The sequence below is a fragment of the Martes martes genome (assembly GCF_963455335.1).
Source record: "Martes martes genome assembly, chromosome: 16".
NCBI lineage: Eukaryota > Metazoa > Chordata > Mammalia > Carnivora > Mustelidae > Martes > Martes martes.
Genome location: NC_137904.1, coordinates 50430792 through 50448236, shown reverse-complemented (window position 1 = coordinate 50448236; position 17445 = coordinate 50430792). Strand labels below are relative to the sequence as shown.

The window sequence follows — 17445 nt, the reverse complement described above, 5'->3', positions numbered from 1 at the left end:
CCCACAGTGAGGCCGAGTGGGGAGCCCAGGTCACCTTTGTTTCCAGCCTTCCTCCTAACCCCTGCCCAGCTCATCTTCTCTTTAGACCTCAAGTTCCCTTTTCTCAACACCATTATCAGCCTGTTTTCTTTCCTTCTGAACCGCTTCACCTGTGGTCAGCTCAGACTCCGCGCTCAAGCTGCTGCTTCTGTGGGGGCTGCCCGCAGCTGCCCCTGCAGACCCGTCCTGGGCAGGGGAGGGGGCCAGGCTACCTGCTGCTCCCGGTGCTCCCGGTGCCGGGGAGGGCCGCACCTTCCTGCATCAGGGCAGCCGCCTTTGAGAATCAGGTGGCCGCTGTGCACACTGCCAGGAAAGATGCACATAAACACAATTTCAGAAGTGTCACACGCACGCACACACCCCAGCCAGGGAGTCCTGGGCCTGCAGCTCCACCCAAGCGTAAATCTTCCTCTAGAGAGGGGCAGGAGGCTGGGGAGGAAAAGCAGAGCGCCGCCTGCGAGCCCAGAGGGGCCCTGCGGGAGCCGAGGGAACGGGCTGGGGGCTGGGGAAGCCTGCCGCCTCTCCGGCCTCCCCTGCCGGGCACGGGGGCGCCGAGTTGTTCTGTTCCCTGGCGCGTGTGTGGGCCGCGCTCTGGAGCCACTAGTTCTATTCCTGCCACAGTGTGGGAACAAGCTATGTTTAGGGCTGTTTGGGAACGGCTTCCAGCCAGACGGCAGGCAGAGCCCGCCCGTCCCTGGGGCGAACGAGACCCGGGTCTCCCGGCAGAGATCCCTCCAGGAAGCCGCTGCCCCCACGTGCGCAGCACGGCTGAGGCGCTACCCCCACCAGTGGGTGCCGGTCACCTGCCTCCCGCGCGCCTCCGACCTGTCGTGCGGGGTGCTGGGGCCGCGGCCGCCGCCGGGTCGGGGGCCAGGGAGTAGGGAGCCAGGGGCGGGGGGCGCGGCTTCTGGCGCCAGCCCTGCTGCTCTCGCTTTGTTCCTTGGAACCAGGCACTTCGGATCCTCAGGCCTCTCCCTTGTGTTAAGCGGGGTTAGGGTGCGCCGAGATTTGCTTGTCTGAAGGATGGAAATCTCTTCCCCCGGAGGGAGTGCCCGCTCGCAGGCCACGGCGCCCGCCCGCAGGAACCGGGGGTGCCTACGGCCGCAAAAACTCGCCACAGAAACGCTTCAGGACGGCGGGCCTTGGAGCCTCCCGGGGCCCTCGTCTATGGGGTCGCAGGAGAAAGCGCTGAGGGGTGGTGCTCCCGCCGGACCCCTCGTGTAGCCTGGGGGCAGAGCACGGGGACACCGGGCCTCGCAGCCTCGCGTGGCGTGACCGCGTGCCGGCCGCCGCTACCTTCTTCCTCCCGCGGCCGAGCGGGGGCGGCCTCTGGCGGCGGGAGGACTGCGCGGCCGGAGGGGGCGTGGGATCCCGGACGGGGCCGCCCCCGCGGGGTCTGTCAAACCGCAGGGCCCACGGAGCGCCGGGCCCGCACGAGGGCCAGCCGGGGGAAACTGAGGCAGCGAAAGGCCCAGGAGCGCCCCGGTGATGCTTTCCCGCCGCAGGGGCGTCGCCGGGAGCGCCGTTTGTCCCGGGACCCCAGGCGTCTCAACCTGAACTCGTCCTCGCCCTGAGGCGTGCGATACACTCCCGCTCCGGGCCTTGCCTGGGTCCGGAGCGGGCCGACGGGGCTGCCGGCTTCTGGAGGCCGGCGAGCGCGGGGCCCGCGGGGACGGTGCGAGCGCCCGGAACGCGGGGTCGGGGCGGGGGGCAGACAAAGGCAGGGGACGGAGAGCGAGGGAAAGACAAAGCACAGAGGGGGTCGGCGGCGGCGCCGGGGCCCCGGAGGCGGCTCCGGGCGCAGCGGAGCCAATGGGCGGGCGCGGGGCGGGGGCCGGCGGGGGCGGCGCCGCGATAAGGCGGTGGCGGCGGCGGCCGCTCGGGGATCACTGGCAGCGGCGGCAGCTCGCGCCCGCGCCCTCCTCGCACCCGAGGCGCCCCCCGGAGACAGACCCCCCGCCCCGCGGCCCAGGCCGGGGCCCCGGTGAGACCCGCGGGCGGGCCGGGGAGGGGGCCTGCATCCGTCTCACAAACCCGGGCGCCGAGGTGGGGGTGCGGGCGCAAGGACCGACGCTCGCGGGGTCCCGACGCCCAGCGCCCCCTCCCGTCGCTCTCGCCCGGGACCCCAAGGCCAGCGGACACCCTCCCGGGCGGGCCTCCGCAGCCAGAGGGATTCGGCTGCGTCCGCGGGGGTCCCCGATTTGGGGTCCGGTCCTCGCGGGCCCGGGGGCGAGAAGCGGGGCGCGCGGGCGGCGGGTCTGCCGGGCGGGGCGGGCGCGCAGCCCGGGAGCGCTGTCCAGGGGCTGGGCCGGCCGAGCTGGGGGCACCGGCGGCCTCGGCAGTGTTGGGCCAGGGTCAGGCCGGGCCAGCGGATTCTCACCGAAGCCCCGCCCGGCCCGCCCGCCCCTGACCTCCTCTAGTCCAGGCGGGGTCCCGAGCCACAGGGCACCCACGGCGGCTGCGCGGCGCCCCCTCCCCCGGCCGCTCCCGGCTAACTCTGTTCTTCCCCCGACACATGGTTCCACTCAGGGATCTCTGTCCCTTGGGGAGCAGCGTGGGGGGCGGGCGGGCGAAAGGGGGAGGTGGGTGAGGGGCGGAAGTGGCAAGACCCAGAGCAACAGGAAATGACTTAGGGAAAGTCCCAACCGCAGCCCCCCAGCCCCTTGCCTGTAAACACTCCCACCCCACCCTGCAGGCTAGGGAAGGGCTTGTGGGGCCCGACCGACCGACTTCCCCTTGCAGAACCGAGCGGGTGCCGCGTCTCCACCTGGGGCCTCCATCACCCCCACCGAGCCATGTTCCAGGCTGCAGAAGCCGCCCAGGCCACCCCCTCTCATGTAGGTGATCAGCGGGGCGGGAGGGCTCCTCTCCTTCAGACGTCTGGCCTGGGGTGAAGGGGTGAGGGGCGGCAGGTTTGTCACCCTTTGCCCCGACCCTCCACCCCCACCCCGCCAAGTGCCTGGGTTCTGAGTTGGTTACCGCAGCCATGGTCTGGGGCATCCCTCTGACCTGACCCTAACTGACCTTCTCCCTTAGGAAGCCAAAGGCAGCGGTGCAGGCAGCACTGTCCAGCGCTCCAAGGTAGGGGCCCTGAGAGTGCAGTGCTGGGGCGGGGGAGAAGGGATGGGCATGGGTCAGGCCCCTGGCTGACTCTCTCCCTGCAACAGTCCTTCAGCCTTCGGGCCCAGGTGAAGGAGAGCTGTGCCGCCTGCCAGAAGACCGTGTACCCCATGGAGCGGCTGGTGGCCGACAAGCTCATTTTCCACAACTCTTGCTTCTGTTGCAAGCACTGTCACACCAAGCTGAGGTGCGCCCTTGCCCTGCCCCTGCCCTCGCCTGCCAGCCCTGACCTGACCTGACCACAGTTGTTCTGCTTCTGCAGCCTGGGCAGCTACGCCGCACTGCACGGGGAGTTTTACTGCAAACCCCACTTTCAGCAGCTGTTTAAGAGCAAAGGCAACTACGATGAGGGCTTCGGCCGGAAGCAGCATAAGGAGCTTTGGGCCCACAAGGAGGTGGACTCCGGCACCAAGACGGCCTGAGGCCCCTGTGCCATCATCCACTGTCTCTGTAGAAGAGGGCCTGGAGAGGGGCAGTGGGAAGGGTGGGAAAGAGATTGGACCTGGGCTTGGGTTGGGGGGCAGCGTGGGATGGGGATAAAGCCATCTTGCTCAGGCAGAGGGTTGGGGGGCAGGGCTCAGCTCCAGGGTTCCTTCATTCTCCCTGGGGCCAGGGAGGGGGGTTCGTTTGGGAACCAGGATAGGGTTTTGCTCACCACCCTGCTTCCGACTTCTTTCAGCCTATCCCACCTCACCCCTGGCCCCCTGGGAGGCCCCCAGGCCCAGCTTCCCTATCTAGGTGCCTTTTCTCCAGCAAGGAGTCACCATGCCCCCTCAGGGTCCCAAGCTCCTTCACTGCCACCTGGGGCCCTCTGGGGCCCTCATGTCTCCCCATCTACCTCTGCCCTTAGCCTGGTTCTGAGCCATGGAGACCGGAGGAAGGAGAGCCAGCGTGCCCTGGCTGGGCCTCACAGAATGCCCACCAAGGCCCTTGGGGTGGGGTGGGGAGGGGGAAGTGGATTAGCCCCGCCCTCCCCTGAAAGAAGTGGGGCTTGGGACCCATCTTGCACCACCGGAGTCAAGAAGCAGAAGCTAAAGCACCTGCCATGCTGAGAGCCACAGAGACTGGCTGGGGTCTGGCATGGGCCACGCTCCTCTCCTCTTGTCCCCTGTTGCTGCCGGTTCTGACTGTTGTGATCAACCCTGTTTTAAACACGTTTTAACAGATTCTGACTCTGTATTATGTGGCCTGATGGGGCAGTTGGCGGGAGGGGGCTTTGTGGCAGGAAGGATGCAGACTTATCATGCAGAAGTGACAGGGGACATGGTCAGCCCAGAACACTCCTGGCCTTGATTGGGGTGGGGGTTGGGGCTGGTGATGGGTGTGAAGGAAATGACGCCAGCCTGAGAAAAAGAGGGGGTGCTCTTTTTTCAACAGCCAGGCCTCTGTGCTGTCATAACCAGAGTGGTTTTAGAACGGAAATTCCACTTTGCTTCTCAGCCTTGGGTCGGTTACAAGAGGGTCAGGACAGCTGGCTCAGTCGGTAGAGGATACAACTCTTGATCTCAGGGTTGTGAGTTCAAACCCTGCACTGAGTATGGAACTTACTTTAAAAAGAAAAAAAAAAGAGGGTCAGGCCATCAGTAGGTGATGGGGCATGGCCTCACTGCCTTTCAGTATACTGCAAGGCAGAACCCTTCTGCTGAGTCCTTGTCTGGAATTCCCTTGCCCTGGAAATCAGCAAAGGATGGTGGAAACCAGCAGATTCAGCAAGTACTATTGAAAGTTCTCTCACTGTGTCCTTCCCCATCTGTCATCTTCCCCTTGCTTTTTCAAGCTCTGGAGTAGGGCAGCCACGGTCACCGTCTCAGGTAGTCCAAGGAGAAAACAGCTTATCTGCTACTCTGAGGGACAAGTTTACAGCAGGGCAAGCAAAGCCAACCTGGAGGCCTTGAGACACCCCCACCCCGAGCGGATTATATGCAGGAAGTCCGGTATGTCTGTCCCAGACCCATCTGTTCTGATTTTCCCAAACTGTCCGTGGGCTACATGAACTGGTGAAGCCAGAGGGCTGACTCCTGGGGGGACATGCTGCCACTGCACCCGATATAAGACCGTAAGTTCCTAAGTGATGCCATGCCCATAGGTCAGGGTAGGGAGCGGGTACTCAAACTGGTGGCAGATGGGCCACTGTGCTGTGTGAAGTAGACGCTGCCCCTTGCAGCAGAGCTGCTTGTCAGCAGAGATGGCACTGGGTCTTCAGCATGAGGAGCACCGAGAGGCTCATTCAAAGCTGGCCCAAATTCTGCACCGGAGGCCTCAGATGGGGGCAAGGGCAGTCTCTCCTTGCTCTGAGCTAAGCACCAGCCGCCGATAGGCCAGGGGAAGATAACAGAGAGGTGGCTCCTGGAGATGACTGAGACCTGCCCTGCAGAATACGGCTCAGGGGAGGACTTCCCTGCACCGAGAAGACTCCTAGATGCCATGAAGTTCTGGAACCCAGCCACTGGTGACACTTGGGTCAGGGGTGGCTGACAGTACCAGCTTGATAATCAGTCCTGACAGAAGCACCCTCAGCAGAGCTCCTGGAAGTGGGGGAGAGAAGGGAACCACCTCTGAGCTAGCAGTGGTATCAACCAAGTCATCCCTGCCTAGGACCCTGCTTGGAGTCATTTCAAGTTCTCTGCTGAGGGACCCAAGCTGGTTACCAGGCACCATACCTGCTCCTCCTGGGAAAACACCTACTCTCTCCACTCCCCAACTGGAAGCATTGCCACAGGACCCCTTGGGTATAAATGATCCCTTTTATTCTAAGTAATGTGCGACACTGGCCTGGCTTTGCACTGCAAGCCCTCGGTCGAGATATAGTCCAATAACTATGGCTGCAGGTTCTTCTGCACGATCCACAATTCAGACACAGACACAGAGCTGAGGTGGATAGGAGGGGCAGGAGGGGCAGGAGGGCGGCGGAGTGTGGACTGTCCCCAGCCCTGGCCTCTCCACGTAGGTCTGGCCAAGGCTGACATAGCCCATGGAATGCTGAGCAAATGGCAGCACGGCCCTTCTCACAGCAAGCCTGGGGCTGCCAGGGGACTGCCTTTTAGAATCTTCGGGCCCAGGCTGTCCTAGGCCCACAACTTGTTATCTGGGTTATTTAATATAAAGACAATAAATTAAAATTAAGCAACAGCTTGGTCCTGAGGATGCTGAGCCAGCATGTCCACAGTTTTTGGCACACAAAAAAAATCAGGGTCTTTTGTTTTTTTTGGAGTGCAGCGTTTGTTGGCCTGTTTGCAAATTCACTTTGAAAACCCATTCCCTGTGAGGTAAGACCCCAGGAGGTGGGGCTCTGTGAGAGCCTGAAGCTGGGACACACAGAGTTGTCTTGTCGCATCCGCACTGTGCTGTTTCCTCTTGGGGAACAGGGACTGGGGACGGGGGTGTGGGCCCAAGAAGAGTGCTACAGCCATCAGGATGGAGTCGTGGAGAGGCCGAGCTGCCACGTGGCGGCTTTGGTCAAGTTGAAGGGCCAGTCCCCACCCTGGGCCAGGGCTGAGGTGGAGACAGGAGCACATGCTCACTGTCTTCAGAGGGCTGAGCTTGCCTGACAGAGGCCCCTGGGGGAAAAGGATGGAAACAGAGGGGCTCAGGCCCAACTGGCACCGTGCAACACACATTCCTGCAAAACCAGCTGCTTTCATTTTCTCTTCTCTCTCTTGAGGCGTCCATCACCTGTAACAATCTAGAATTGATATATATAAAAACCATCAAATATGATCTGAGATATAAATTAACAAGTACAAGGCCTCACATTACATGATGTGAAAAGGCTAAAAACAGCGATAGAAACTACATTCATAAAAGTGCATCGTCAACATACAACGAAGGCTTTGGCTTGTTCTGGTGCCCATGGGGAAGTGGGCATGGCTGGCAATGAGCTGCCTGGCGCTAATCCCAAGCTCCCCAGAGAGGCCCATCCCTGGGCACTGGCGTTGTTATTGTTGTTGTTGTTATTGTTCCTTTAATGACAACTCCCAAGGAAACTGGGTGTTGGGAGGGAGGAGCTCTAGCAATAGGCACATTTTGGAGGGGAGGGGCCGGAAGAAAGGACCAGCGCCCAGGCTGAGGTAAATAAGGCCAACTCTAAGCTGCTTGGAGATACTGGCTCCCCGACCCCTGCTACCATTCCTCCTCTAAGAAGGGAAAGAGGTGAGACCTCATGGGGATGGGCGAGGCTGGCCAAGGAGGATCAGAGATGGTAGTTTGGGACAGAGTTGGTGACATCTTACGGGCTCTCCCTTCTACCAGGCGGAGAGGGCTCTGGCCTAGCAGGGTCACGACTCACAGAAAGACTGATCCAACTTCCCTGGCTATCCAGAAGAGCCTGCCCAGGGCTCAGGGCAGCCAGCTGGGTCAGATTCCCTCACCACGCTGTCCATCTTCCTTTCTGCTCCAGTGGGGGAAAAGGTGCCAGGTCAGGAACACAAAGGCCATTACCTTCAGCTCTTTCCAATCCAGCCCAAGGCCCAAGCCCACAGCAGGGATACTTAGAGCCCGAGGGCACACGGTCTCCAGTTTAGAAACTGGATACAGCATAAGAGTGACTCCAACTTGTAAAACAGAGACAATTGCATTGACAAAACTGGGTCTCCCCCCCCCCAAGTGGGGGCAGTTCCACACCTCAAGCCCCTGCTGGGGGGGGGGGGTGCGGGGTCATGGGGGCAGGCAGGATGGGCTCCTCCTTCCCTGAATAAGGCAGCATAACATTTGCTTCATTCATCTTTGGTAAAGGACAGGGACTGGCAAAGCTGATCTGGGGGCTCCGGGGGGAGCACAGCCCCAGCCTCTGCCTTCCATCGGCTGTGGGATGCTGGGCTTTACCTCAGGCTTGGGTGGGCTTATCCAGCCCAGAGATGCCCTGGTGGTCTCCAGACATGGGAGGAGAAACAAAATAACACTCTGAATGAAAGTAACACTATTCAGACCCTCATGTCCGTCCTGGGCCCCCAGACCCATGGGGCTTTGGCGCTGACTGCGGCATCAACACATAGCCCTGAGGGGAAGGCCCTCAGCGCTTTGCACACTGTTCCTAGCCCCTTCCCCTCCATGTGGAGCTTAGGATGCCGGAGCTCTCAGGTCTGGCAGGCTGGGGGCTCCCAGTCCTTGAGGCTGCAGCCACCCCGCCGTGGCTCTGAGCCCCAGTGGTGGAAGGGGCGCAGACGAACGCTGGTTGGACTGGAGCTCCATGGTCCACAGCATTGCCTGGGAGAAGCAGCAACTTCGCGGAGCCCCTCGGCAGCCCCTTGCCCGTGCAGCAGGGGCAGCTGGCAACAGTGTGCCTTGCGAGCTCAGTACACGAGCTGTGCAAAGTGGTGTGTGAGCAGCTCCTCAGCCGAAGGTCTCTGGCGGGCCTCCACAAATATGCGCCTCAGGAAGTCCCGGCCGTGCTCAGAGATGTGGGAGGGCAGCTGAGGATTGGTGGGCTGGGTGGCAATCTTGAAAATGGCAGCCATGGCTTCATACTCTGCCCAAGGTGGTTTCTCTGTCAGCATCTCTACCACAGTGCAGCCCAGGCTCCTGGAGAGAGAGAATCCCATGTCATCCCAGGCTCCCTGACCTGCCCACCATCATGAAAGGAGGTACCTTTCTCAGAACACCCTGAGGCAGGACTGGGCAAGCTGAGGGTTGACACCTCTGTAGGGGGTCCCCAAGGCCTCATCTACAAGGGCTTCACTGACCTACACCCACTTGGGTGAATCTTTAGATTGGGGAAGAGACCCCTTGGCATGGACAGAAAGAGCTCTGAGATAATCGTGTTAGTTTCCTATTGCCACTGTAACAAATTACCATGAGCACAAGACAACAAAAATTATTCTGGAGATCAGAAGTCTAGAGCTAGTCTCAATGGGCTAAAGTCAACGGGTCAGCAGGGATTGTTCCTTCTGGAGGCTCTGCTTCTAGTGGCTGCCAGCACTCCTTGTTTCATGGGCCCTCCTTATACCACTCCAGTCTCTTGCTTCCACTGTCCCATCTCTTGCTATCTACTCTCACCGGCTGCCTCCCCTTTGTAAGGACTCCCATTATCCTGAGCCGCCCTGGATAATCCAGAATAAGCTCCCCATCTCAAAATCCTTAAATTAAGCATATCTGCAAAGGCCTTGCTGCCACATAAGGAAACATTAACAAGGCATGGGTTACTACATGGGCATCTTTGGGGAACCATTACTCAGCCCACCACAATACCGTTCTGAGGGGAAGAGATGCTCTCACAACTGCCAGGCCCTTTCAGAGGATGCACAAGAAGGAAGATAGAACAAACACAAGTCCTCTGAATGCTTGGAAAGAAAGAATCCTACTACGATTCAGAGACTGACCCAGGCCTTCAGACTGGTGCTGCTTCTGTTAGGAATTTAGCAAACACTAGGGATTTTTTCCATGGCCCAAGTTCTCATCAATAGCAGATAGGCGCTATTTGGGGTTAAAAGGCAATGCACTTGCCGTATGTGCTGGGGCGGGCACCAACGTCCCTGCACTCATGGAGCCTGCCTCCTGGCGTGGCTACCGAGAGGTGAGTCTCCTCTTCCTCCCACCACACCGCACAGCCCCCACAGCTCATTTCCAAGTTAGAGTCATGACAGCCCACATGTGGAGAGGCCATCCCCGCATGTCCTCAGCACTCACCACACATCTGCCTTCCTTCCGTAGCCCTCACCACTGATCACCTCGGGGCTCATCCAGTAGGGCGTGCCAGTGACCGAGCGCATGCCTGTGCCTGACATGCAGATGGTCTGCAGGCGCTTGCTGGCCCCGAAGTCCCCCAGCTTCACATTCCCGGCAGAATCTCGGAGGATGTTGGCTCCTAAGGCATGAAAGGGCAGAGGCTACAACTCTGGGCCCTAGAGTATTTTCTACCATCCACCCTCTTCCCCTCCCCACCGGGTCATGGCGCTGCAGGGGAGGATGGAGACTACCATGAATGAGACATGACATACACAGAGTGCCACTGGCTCCGCCCTATAGCACAAAACAATCACCACCATGGCCAACATCTGCACAGCACTCTACAAGTGGCTTCCCCAATTACCCAACCAATCCATACCAACGTCCCAAGGAAGCAATTAGGGTCTCACTTTTCAGAAAATTCAGAATGGTTAAGTGACTAAGTCTCGGGGACCCCACAGCCCGTGCCTGCTCACCCTTGATGTCTCGGTGAACGATCATGTTGCTATGCAGGTAGGACATGCCCTCCAGGATCTGCCGGGTGTACTTGCGGGTCACACTCTCTGTCAGAGCTCCGTAGGCCTTTAGCTGGTCTTTCACTGAGCCCTGCAGCCACAGGAGTCAGAGGGAGTCAGCTCAGAAAAGGGTAGGGAGGGGGGCAAGGCTATTTCCAGCCCCCAGCATTGCAACAAAGGAATGATTCAGGCAATCCCAGTGAGCGATGCCCCTGGCTTTGCTGGGGGGTAACCAGGCAGAGTTACCAGAACAGTACCCTTAAGTAACATATGACCTAAACTCAGGAGGGAGGCCCCTCCGCTCCAGGTACAGGCGGTCCTTACTGGACAGTGCAACCACCCTATAAGCCTCAGGTCAGGGTGGCCTCTTTTGTGGGTGTCCCACATGCATGGAGGAGCACATACCCCCGGCATGTACTCCATGAAGATGGTCAGAGTCTTCTCGGCACGGTCCCGCAGACAGCCGTAGTACTGCACTATGCGCTCGTGCTGCAGGTTCTTCAGCAGCTGGATCTCACACTCCAGAGCACTCACCTCCTAGGGGAGGGACCCGGTGGTTACCCTGGCTTGCAGGGTCCCGCTTCTGCCCACCTGGAATCAGCTCTGACTGCCCTAATAAGTGACCTTGGAGGGGTCTGTCTGCCTTGGGAACTTCAGCTGGAGCAAAGGGGAACTCTCTTAACCGTCTGGCCCTGGGATGCAATGCTGGGCGACCCATGGGACAGTGGCACTCCCATGCTGGAAGAAGGCAGACGGTGGGGTGGGGGAATGTGTGTAGGTACTGAGTTAAGATAACTGCTGCATTTGTTCACTGAGACTGGAGTGTAAGCCACACCTGAAGCTGAACTCCAAAGCTAAGCTCCTTCCTGGATGAGGGTTGAGAGGCATCCGTTGGGGAGGGAGGGCAGGTACTGCTCTTTGTGGCGCTGGCCACTGCCTCTCAGTGCGGGTGGTTTGGTACTTTGGCATCAACTCAGCTCCTTATACCTAATCCCTCCCCCAGGGGGTCTGATGCTTCTTCGGACCACAGTCTCTTCGCCCAGTGGCCATGGCCAGGGTGGAGAACAAGGGAACTTGAAGAATGATGGGGGAAGCAACCTGTAGCTTTTTGAGCAGTTAATCTACACAGTGAGACAGGAATTTCTCGTTAAGGGGGGAAACTGGAAGCCAGACCATGGGGAAGGCAGTACCTTGCTTGTCTCCGGGCTGTCTGGATCAAACTGGACTTGTTTGGAAGCAAGTTCACGTCCTGTGTCCACATCATAGCACAGATAGACCCTGCCAAAGGCACCCTGGCCCAGGAGCTTCCCACGGCGCCAATTGATGGGGGCACTAGGAGCTATAGGAAAATGGAAGGAAAGAGCATTAGCTCAGATACATTATTTACTGAGATCTTCTGTTAAGTCTCCAGAGGCTCTGTGACGGGACCTCCGGCTCAAGACCCTGCTCACCCAGCACCCTCCCATCTCTCAGCCCAGCATCTCCACCCCCATCTGGAGCAGGCTCAGTGCCCTCCCTGATCAGTGGGACCACCGAGTCGGAGTCCTGAGAGACAGACGACTGGCTACCGTCATGGTTAAACACTCCTCTGAACTGATTAGATACCTTTACTTCCTAAGTCCCTAAACATCTGAATATGGCAAAGACTGAGGAGTCCGTTTAAACACAGAGAGACTAAAGACCAGAGAGGGGGAGTGGCATGCCACACCACAGTGGAGCGAGGCCTAAGGTCTAGGGGATCTGCCGCCGACCCACAGGCTCTTCCAGTGTGGTGAGGCTGAACAGCCCCAGGGGACCTCTGGCCTCTTGCCCTGCCGCCTGTCTGAGCACCCCCCCCCCACCGGGGCAGTCTCCTTGTGGCCAGGGCCCATTCCTCACACTTGGTCGGCACATTCCTCTCCTGCACAGAGAGGGCATTCTCGCTGTCCGCACTCCGCAGGCGCCCTCTGGGGTCCAGGTATTGCACTGCCAGACCCATGTTCTCGCCATTTGTGCTCAGGGAGCGGCTGGACGGCACCAGGGTAAAGAGGTTGCCTTGATGACGCCGTATTCGTGGAAAAGTTCTTCTGCCTGAAGGGGTGCAGGAGCCAGGGTAGAGCAAGTCAGACCCCTGGCCACAGGGCTAAATGTGCAAACCACATCATCCCATCTGCCCTTTTACCTAATCCATGCCAGAATGGCTAATGTCCCAAGCACCCTGAGAATCAGGGCAAAAGCAGGAAATTAGGAAGCAGCCACGGATGGTTCAGGAAGCCCTGGCCAAAGGGAAGGCACAGGGCTAACCCTCGGGCACCACATCACTCACAAGGCCAGTCCACTGCTGCAGTCTGTCTTCCTAAACCTAAACCTTTGCGGAAGCTCCATTCTGTCTGCTGCCATGGGGCAGAAGAGGGCGCTGGAGAGCTAGCACCATGGGGCACACTAGGGATTCAGACCAAGGACAGTGTTCCCAGCAGCAGGATCTTGGTTTCCAAACACCGCCCTTCCACCCATCTCCCCTCTGTCTCTAGTGCCTCAAGTGTGGCCACAGCTCCTCAGGAATAAAGAAAACATTTGGTCTGGAGGGCCTGGGCCCAGCTGCTGGCAGTGGCTTTTGGATGGCAAAGTTCTACCCATGTCTATTCTGAGGCAGCCAGCAGGGGGCAGGGTAGAGGCATTACTCACCCTCGTTGTAGTCCTTGTGGTGCACAGACACATGGTAGCGCCGGGGGTAGGTTCCACCTTTGACCCCTTTGTCATACAGCTGAGTTTCCCGATCTGAGTAAGACAGAGGAGATGAGGAATCGCTGGTTTGGGGCAGCTCAGTGTGAGTGAGCATTTAAGCCCCTATGTCACCTGAGACCTCAGAGCAGCAGGCCAGAGGAGAGATAAAATACAGCCCTGGCGGGACGCCTGGGTGGCTCAGTTGGTTAAGCAGCTGCCTTCGGCTCAGGTCATGATCCCAGCGTCCTGGGATCGAGTCCCACATCGGGCTCCTTGCTTGGCAGGGAGCCTGCTTCTCCCTCTGCCTGCCACTCTGTCTGCTTGTGCTCACTCTCGCTTCTCTCTCTCTCTCTCTCTCTCTCTCTCTCTCTCTCTCTCTCTGACAAATAAATAAATAAATAAATCTTTAAAAAAAAAAAAAAATACAGTCCTGGCTTCCCAACTCTGCCTGCCACTCTGTCTGCTTGTGCTCACTCTCGCTCCTCTCTCTCTCTCTCTCTCTCTCTCTCTCTCTGACAAATAAATAAATAAATAAATCTTTAAAAAAAAAAAAAATACAGTCCTGGCTTCCCAACTCTGCCTGCCACTCTGTCTGCTTGTGCTCACTCTCGCTCCTCTCTCTCTCTCTCTCTCTCTCTCTCTCTCTCTCTCTGACAAATAAATAAATAAATAAATCTTTAAAAAAAAAAAAAAATACAGTCCTGGCTTCCCAACATGGCTACCAAAAGCAGAATGCCTGCTGTCCCAACCAGATACCCCGTGGTGCTCTTCCAGGCTCTGGGGAACTCACCCGAGAACTCCTGTCTGTTGTCTGGGAAGCTCTGGGCTCGGGACATTCTTGATTTGCGGAAGGATGGGCTGGAAAAAAACAAAACAAAATCACAACGTAGACATCAGCCTACTTCAAAAAGCTTCCCATGAGGGCAGAAGGCAGGATCTCCAGATAGATTCTCTTTTCTGACTCCCTCCCGCATCATTACACGGGATAGAAAAACCAGAAAACAAAATATCCAGACTGCCTAGCTTACCACAATGCCTGCTTGGTGTGTAATCTCACAGTTTGGGAGGGAAGCAGAGTTTGAGAGAAACAGCCCTTTTCTGAGTTCGGCCTACTGCTTTCTCCTTAAGAGTCTGAGGCCCAAATCTGACAGGACCTGGAAGAATCAATTCATCCAGCCCTCACAAACTCCACCTTGGAATCTGGCACACCACTTTCCCTTCTTGCCCTTTCCTCCCACCTTGGTAACAGGGGATGGGTTGCAAAACATCTCTTGCCCAAGGCAGTAATAAAAATAACAACACCAAGTATCTTCCTTTCAGACTAAGCACCACCCCACTTTAGAGATAGGGAAACTGAGGAATGGAGAGGATAAGGGAAGCTATTTGACTTATATTTGATGGGGAGCTGGGGTCTATGTGGCTCCAGATCCTGCAAGGAGGAGAGGAAAGCCCTATGCTCAAGTGAGGCCAGGCCTCAAAGGAGTAAGTCCAGGTCACTGGGTTTTACTCCCAAAGAAATGAAAACAAAGCATTGGAGGGATGGAGGCAAAACCCAAGGATCAAGTGGGTACGCTCAGCTATCTTTCCTAGAATTCACTGGAATGGTCCTCTACCTTCCATGTGAGACTGCCTTTTGAGAGGGCCCCGGGTCAGAAACGGTCAAGGCAATGACACGGGGGCTGCCTCCTACTTCACGACTACTAGACCTTCCATGGTCTTGTTCTGCTGCCCACCCCACTTCCCAGCCCTGCTTGGCCATAAAGCTTAGGAGATAATCCAAAATCAGAGTCGGTCCCTATTCTGGCAGAGTCTTCCATTTGTGGCAGCAGCTCCTGGCACTTTTACCTGGGCCTCCTTGCTCCCCTGGTTGAAGAGCAAGCCCCAAGCAATGCTATGAACTGGGCACCAACAAGTAACTATGACTGTACTCTATGACGTCTAGAGGGAAGACAGTGTTCATCAGTTTGCAGATCTGTTAGGAAAGACAAAGTACAAATTTGGCCAGTACCCATGTGAACAATTAATCAGTTATACAAAGGAAAAAAAAATCCCCAAACTTGGTCCAGCCCTAAGCCCAGCCAGCCATGATCAAATATGCTATTGGGCATAACAAGGTCAAGGTGAGAGACTGGCTGGATCAGTGCCAAAACCAACTCTAAACATACCCCTGCTGATGGGTGAACCAGCTCTACAGAACCATTTGGTATGTAAAAGACAGCACTTGTTCCCTCCTCAAGTGTGAGAACAAGATTACACACCAAGCAGATACTGTGGTAAGCTAGACAGTCTGGATATTTCGTTTTCTGGTTTTTCTATCCCAGTTTCTTACTCCATCAGAGACATTTGGAGGAAAAAAAAAAAGAAAGTAAACGCACAGGTAAGAATTCAATATTTGCCCCAAAACATTGAAGGTTCACTACTTCTCAGGCCAGATCACATCAATGAGGCCAAGGGCACAAGAGCAGCATGTATTACACAGAAACTAAAAACAAGTAAAGTGCTTGGGATAACAGAGCAAACATTTAATGCATGTGACTTGCTCTTGTGAGCTATTGTTACACTCACCTAATTACACAAACATAACATTCTCACGGTACTTGAAAAATTAAGGAGAGGGCTAGGCATCCCATAAAGAGGTTTCTTCCCCAGAAGCATGATGTTTTAACCGCGGACCTGCAGACTGCCGTCTAGATCAGAGACATACTAGCTAACTCTGCTTCCTCAGCCCATCAGTCCCAAACATGCCTACGCACTAGCCCCCAAAGCAGCCACAGTCCCATACCTGTCTGCCGACCTGTCCAAGGATTGGCAGCTTCCTGACAAGGAATTTTCAGCACTGCTCAGGGGATCCAGTATCTGCAAGGCAAGTCACACAATAAAACCCCAGCCCCAGCTCCAGTCCCAGCTAGGTAACTCAGGGCTCACTGACCTAGCCAAGGCCAGCAAATAGTCCTTTTTGTCAAAATATGAAAGTGCCCTTTCTCTGCCTGTGCAGTGGGAAGAATGGTTAGGAAGGTACCATTCTCCCCCGTAGTTTGAAAGGCAACTTCCCAGGAGGGAGAAAAATGCCTGGCCGGCATCCCAAGGAGCTCTGCCAGGAGAGCAAAGCAGAGACGCTACTTCTCGTGTTGGCATTTTGTTGGCTCATGAACACTGGGAGCCCGGCACGGAAGCTGGTACTACTCCGTGGAGGCTTCCATGGCATATGGGTGGGACTGTAATGCTTCTGTTTACACTTCATAATTTTAAAATTTACAGAGGCAAGTATTGCCTTTGTTTCATAGACAGGCCACTGCAGGTCTAGGAAGGTTAGGAGAATTGTTTCAAGTCACGAAACTAGCATTATGCAGCTGATACAGATGAAAAATGTTCCTGGTTCTCAAAGGGAGGCAGTAAGTATCTATGTAAGTTAAAATGTTTCTCCAGCCCTTGGTCAATGAGGTAACAAAAAGCCTTCAGGTTAGCTTTGTCTCCAACTCATGTCCCTTCATTTTGCCCGTGAGTGGATTTCTTATCAGAGTATTCATGGTCTGAGATCCAAAGTTAAACATTACAGAGGGAAGCAAAAATCAGAATTATGAGAATTCACTAACAACATTCATAAAATTAGTTTCCAACTCAAATTACCCCTTCCTATTTAATACTAGGGTCCATCTTGCCCATAATTTAAAAGCGAGACCAGTTAACAGAAGAATGTGCAAATACAGTAACATGAAAGGCATGACGAAGGAGGAAGAACACCAAAGATTCAAGAGAGGCCTTTGGAAAATCCACTGAATCCTATGAAGCCTTCTGTAAAAAAGGGCCCTCTTTATAACAGTGTCGCAGCAGTCAAAGGGGAAGTAAAGGAGGTTACATTGTGCCAGCAAAATTTTTGTTAGAAAAATTTAGCCAAAAAACTTAACATGAATCATGCTTTTGTTCATTCTAAAAATTAGCAAATAGATGCAACTATTACCTTAATCTGATGAAAGAAAAAACAAAATAAACCTATCTTAGTTTCACTTTTCAACAAAGTCCCAGTTGAATATTCTTTCACTATATACTACACTGTTTTGGTCTCTGTTAAGTGGATTTATCTTGAATTGCTGGTTACCAGGAACAATTCACTTTAGTTAAGGGGAAGGACCGAGGCATTTCTTCTTTGGCCTCTGTCTAAAAATCTGTCCTCACTAGGAGTCCAATACTCCCACATCTTCCAAGGGTAGCCAGGTAAAGCAAAGATGTAAAGGGACCATGATATAGGTACATGTGGAAGGACAGAGACAAAAGCAATGAACTCATTCGCAATCTCAGATTTTACACCGAAGTCACCTCTAACACAGCTGATGGCCAGAAGTGCTCTGGTTAGAGAAAACAGAAAGGATGGTCAGTAAAATACCCAATAAGGGAATCCTTAACTAAAAGC

The 17445-nt window shown here is 55.9% G+C and overlaps 2 protein-coding genes across 3 annotated transcripts in view; one reads left to right on the top strand and one right to left on the bottom strand.

Annotated features, from left to right (window-relative positions):
* The first annotated feature begins 1885 nt into the window (after positions 1–1885).
* On the top strand, positions 1886–4710 carry LIMD2 (LIM domain containing 2). Its single transcript, XM_080825461.1, has 5 exons — positions 1886–2023; positions 2782–2876; positions 3076–3120; positions 3207–3346; positions 3422–4710. The coding sequence occupies exons 2-5, from the start codon at positions 2835–2837 to the stop codon at positions 3579–3581; spliced, it is 387 nt and encodes a 128-aa protein (XP_080681587.1). The 5' UTR covers positions 1886–2023; positions 2782–2834; the 3' UTR covers positions 3582–4710.
* A 1176-nt stretch (positions 4711–5886) lies between these two features.
* MAP3K3 (mitogen-activated protein kinase kinase kinase 3) overlaps positions 5887–17445 on the bottom strand; it is a 61818-nt gene continuing 50259 nt past the window's right edge. Inside the window, exons 8-16 of one of the 2 annotated variants that reach the window (XM_080825460.1) lie at positions 15820–15893; positions 13828–13895; positions 12999–13091; positions 12213–12404; positions 11525–11673; positions 10740–10871; positions 10296–10425; positions 9781–9958; positions 5887–8676 (exon numbers count right to left, since the gene is read on the bottom strand). In XM_080825460.1, the coding sequence (XP_080681586.1) occupies positions 8448–8676; positions 9781–9958; positions 10296–10425; positions 10740–10871; positions 11525–11673; positions 12213–12404; positions 12999–13091; positions 13828–13895; positions 15820–15893 (1245 nt within the window). In that variant the 3' untranslated portion in view covers positions 5887–8447. The remainder of the gene's footprint in view (positions 8677–9780; positions 9959–10295; positions 10426–10739; positions 10872–11524; positions 11674–12212; positions 12405–12998; positions 13092–13827; positions 13896–15819; positions 15894–17445) is intronic. The other variant, XM_080825459.1, reaches the window with a different exon arrangement.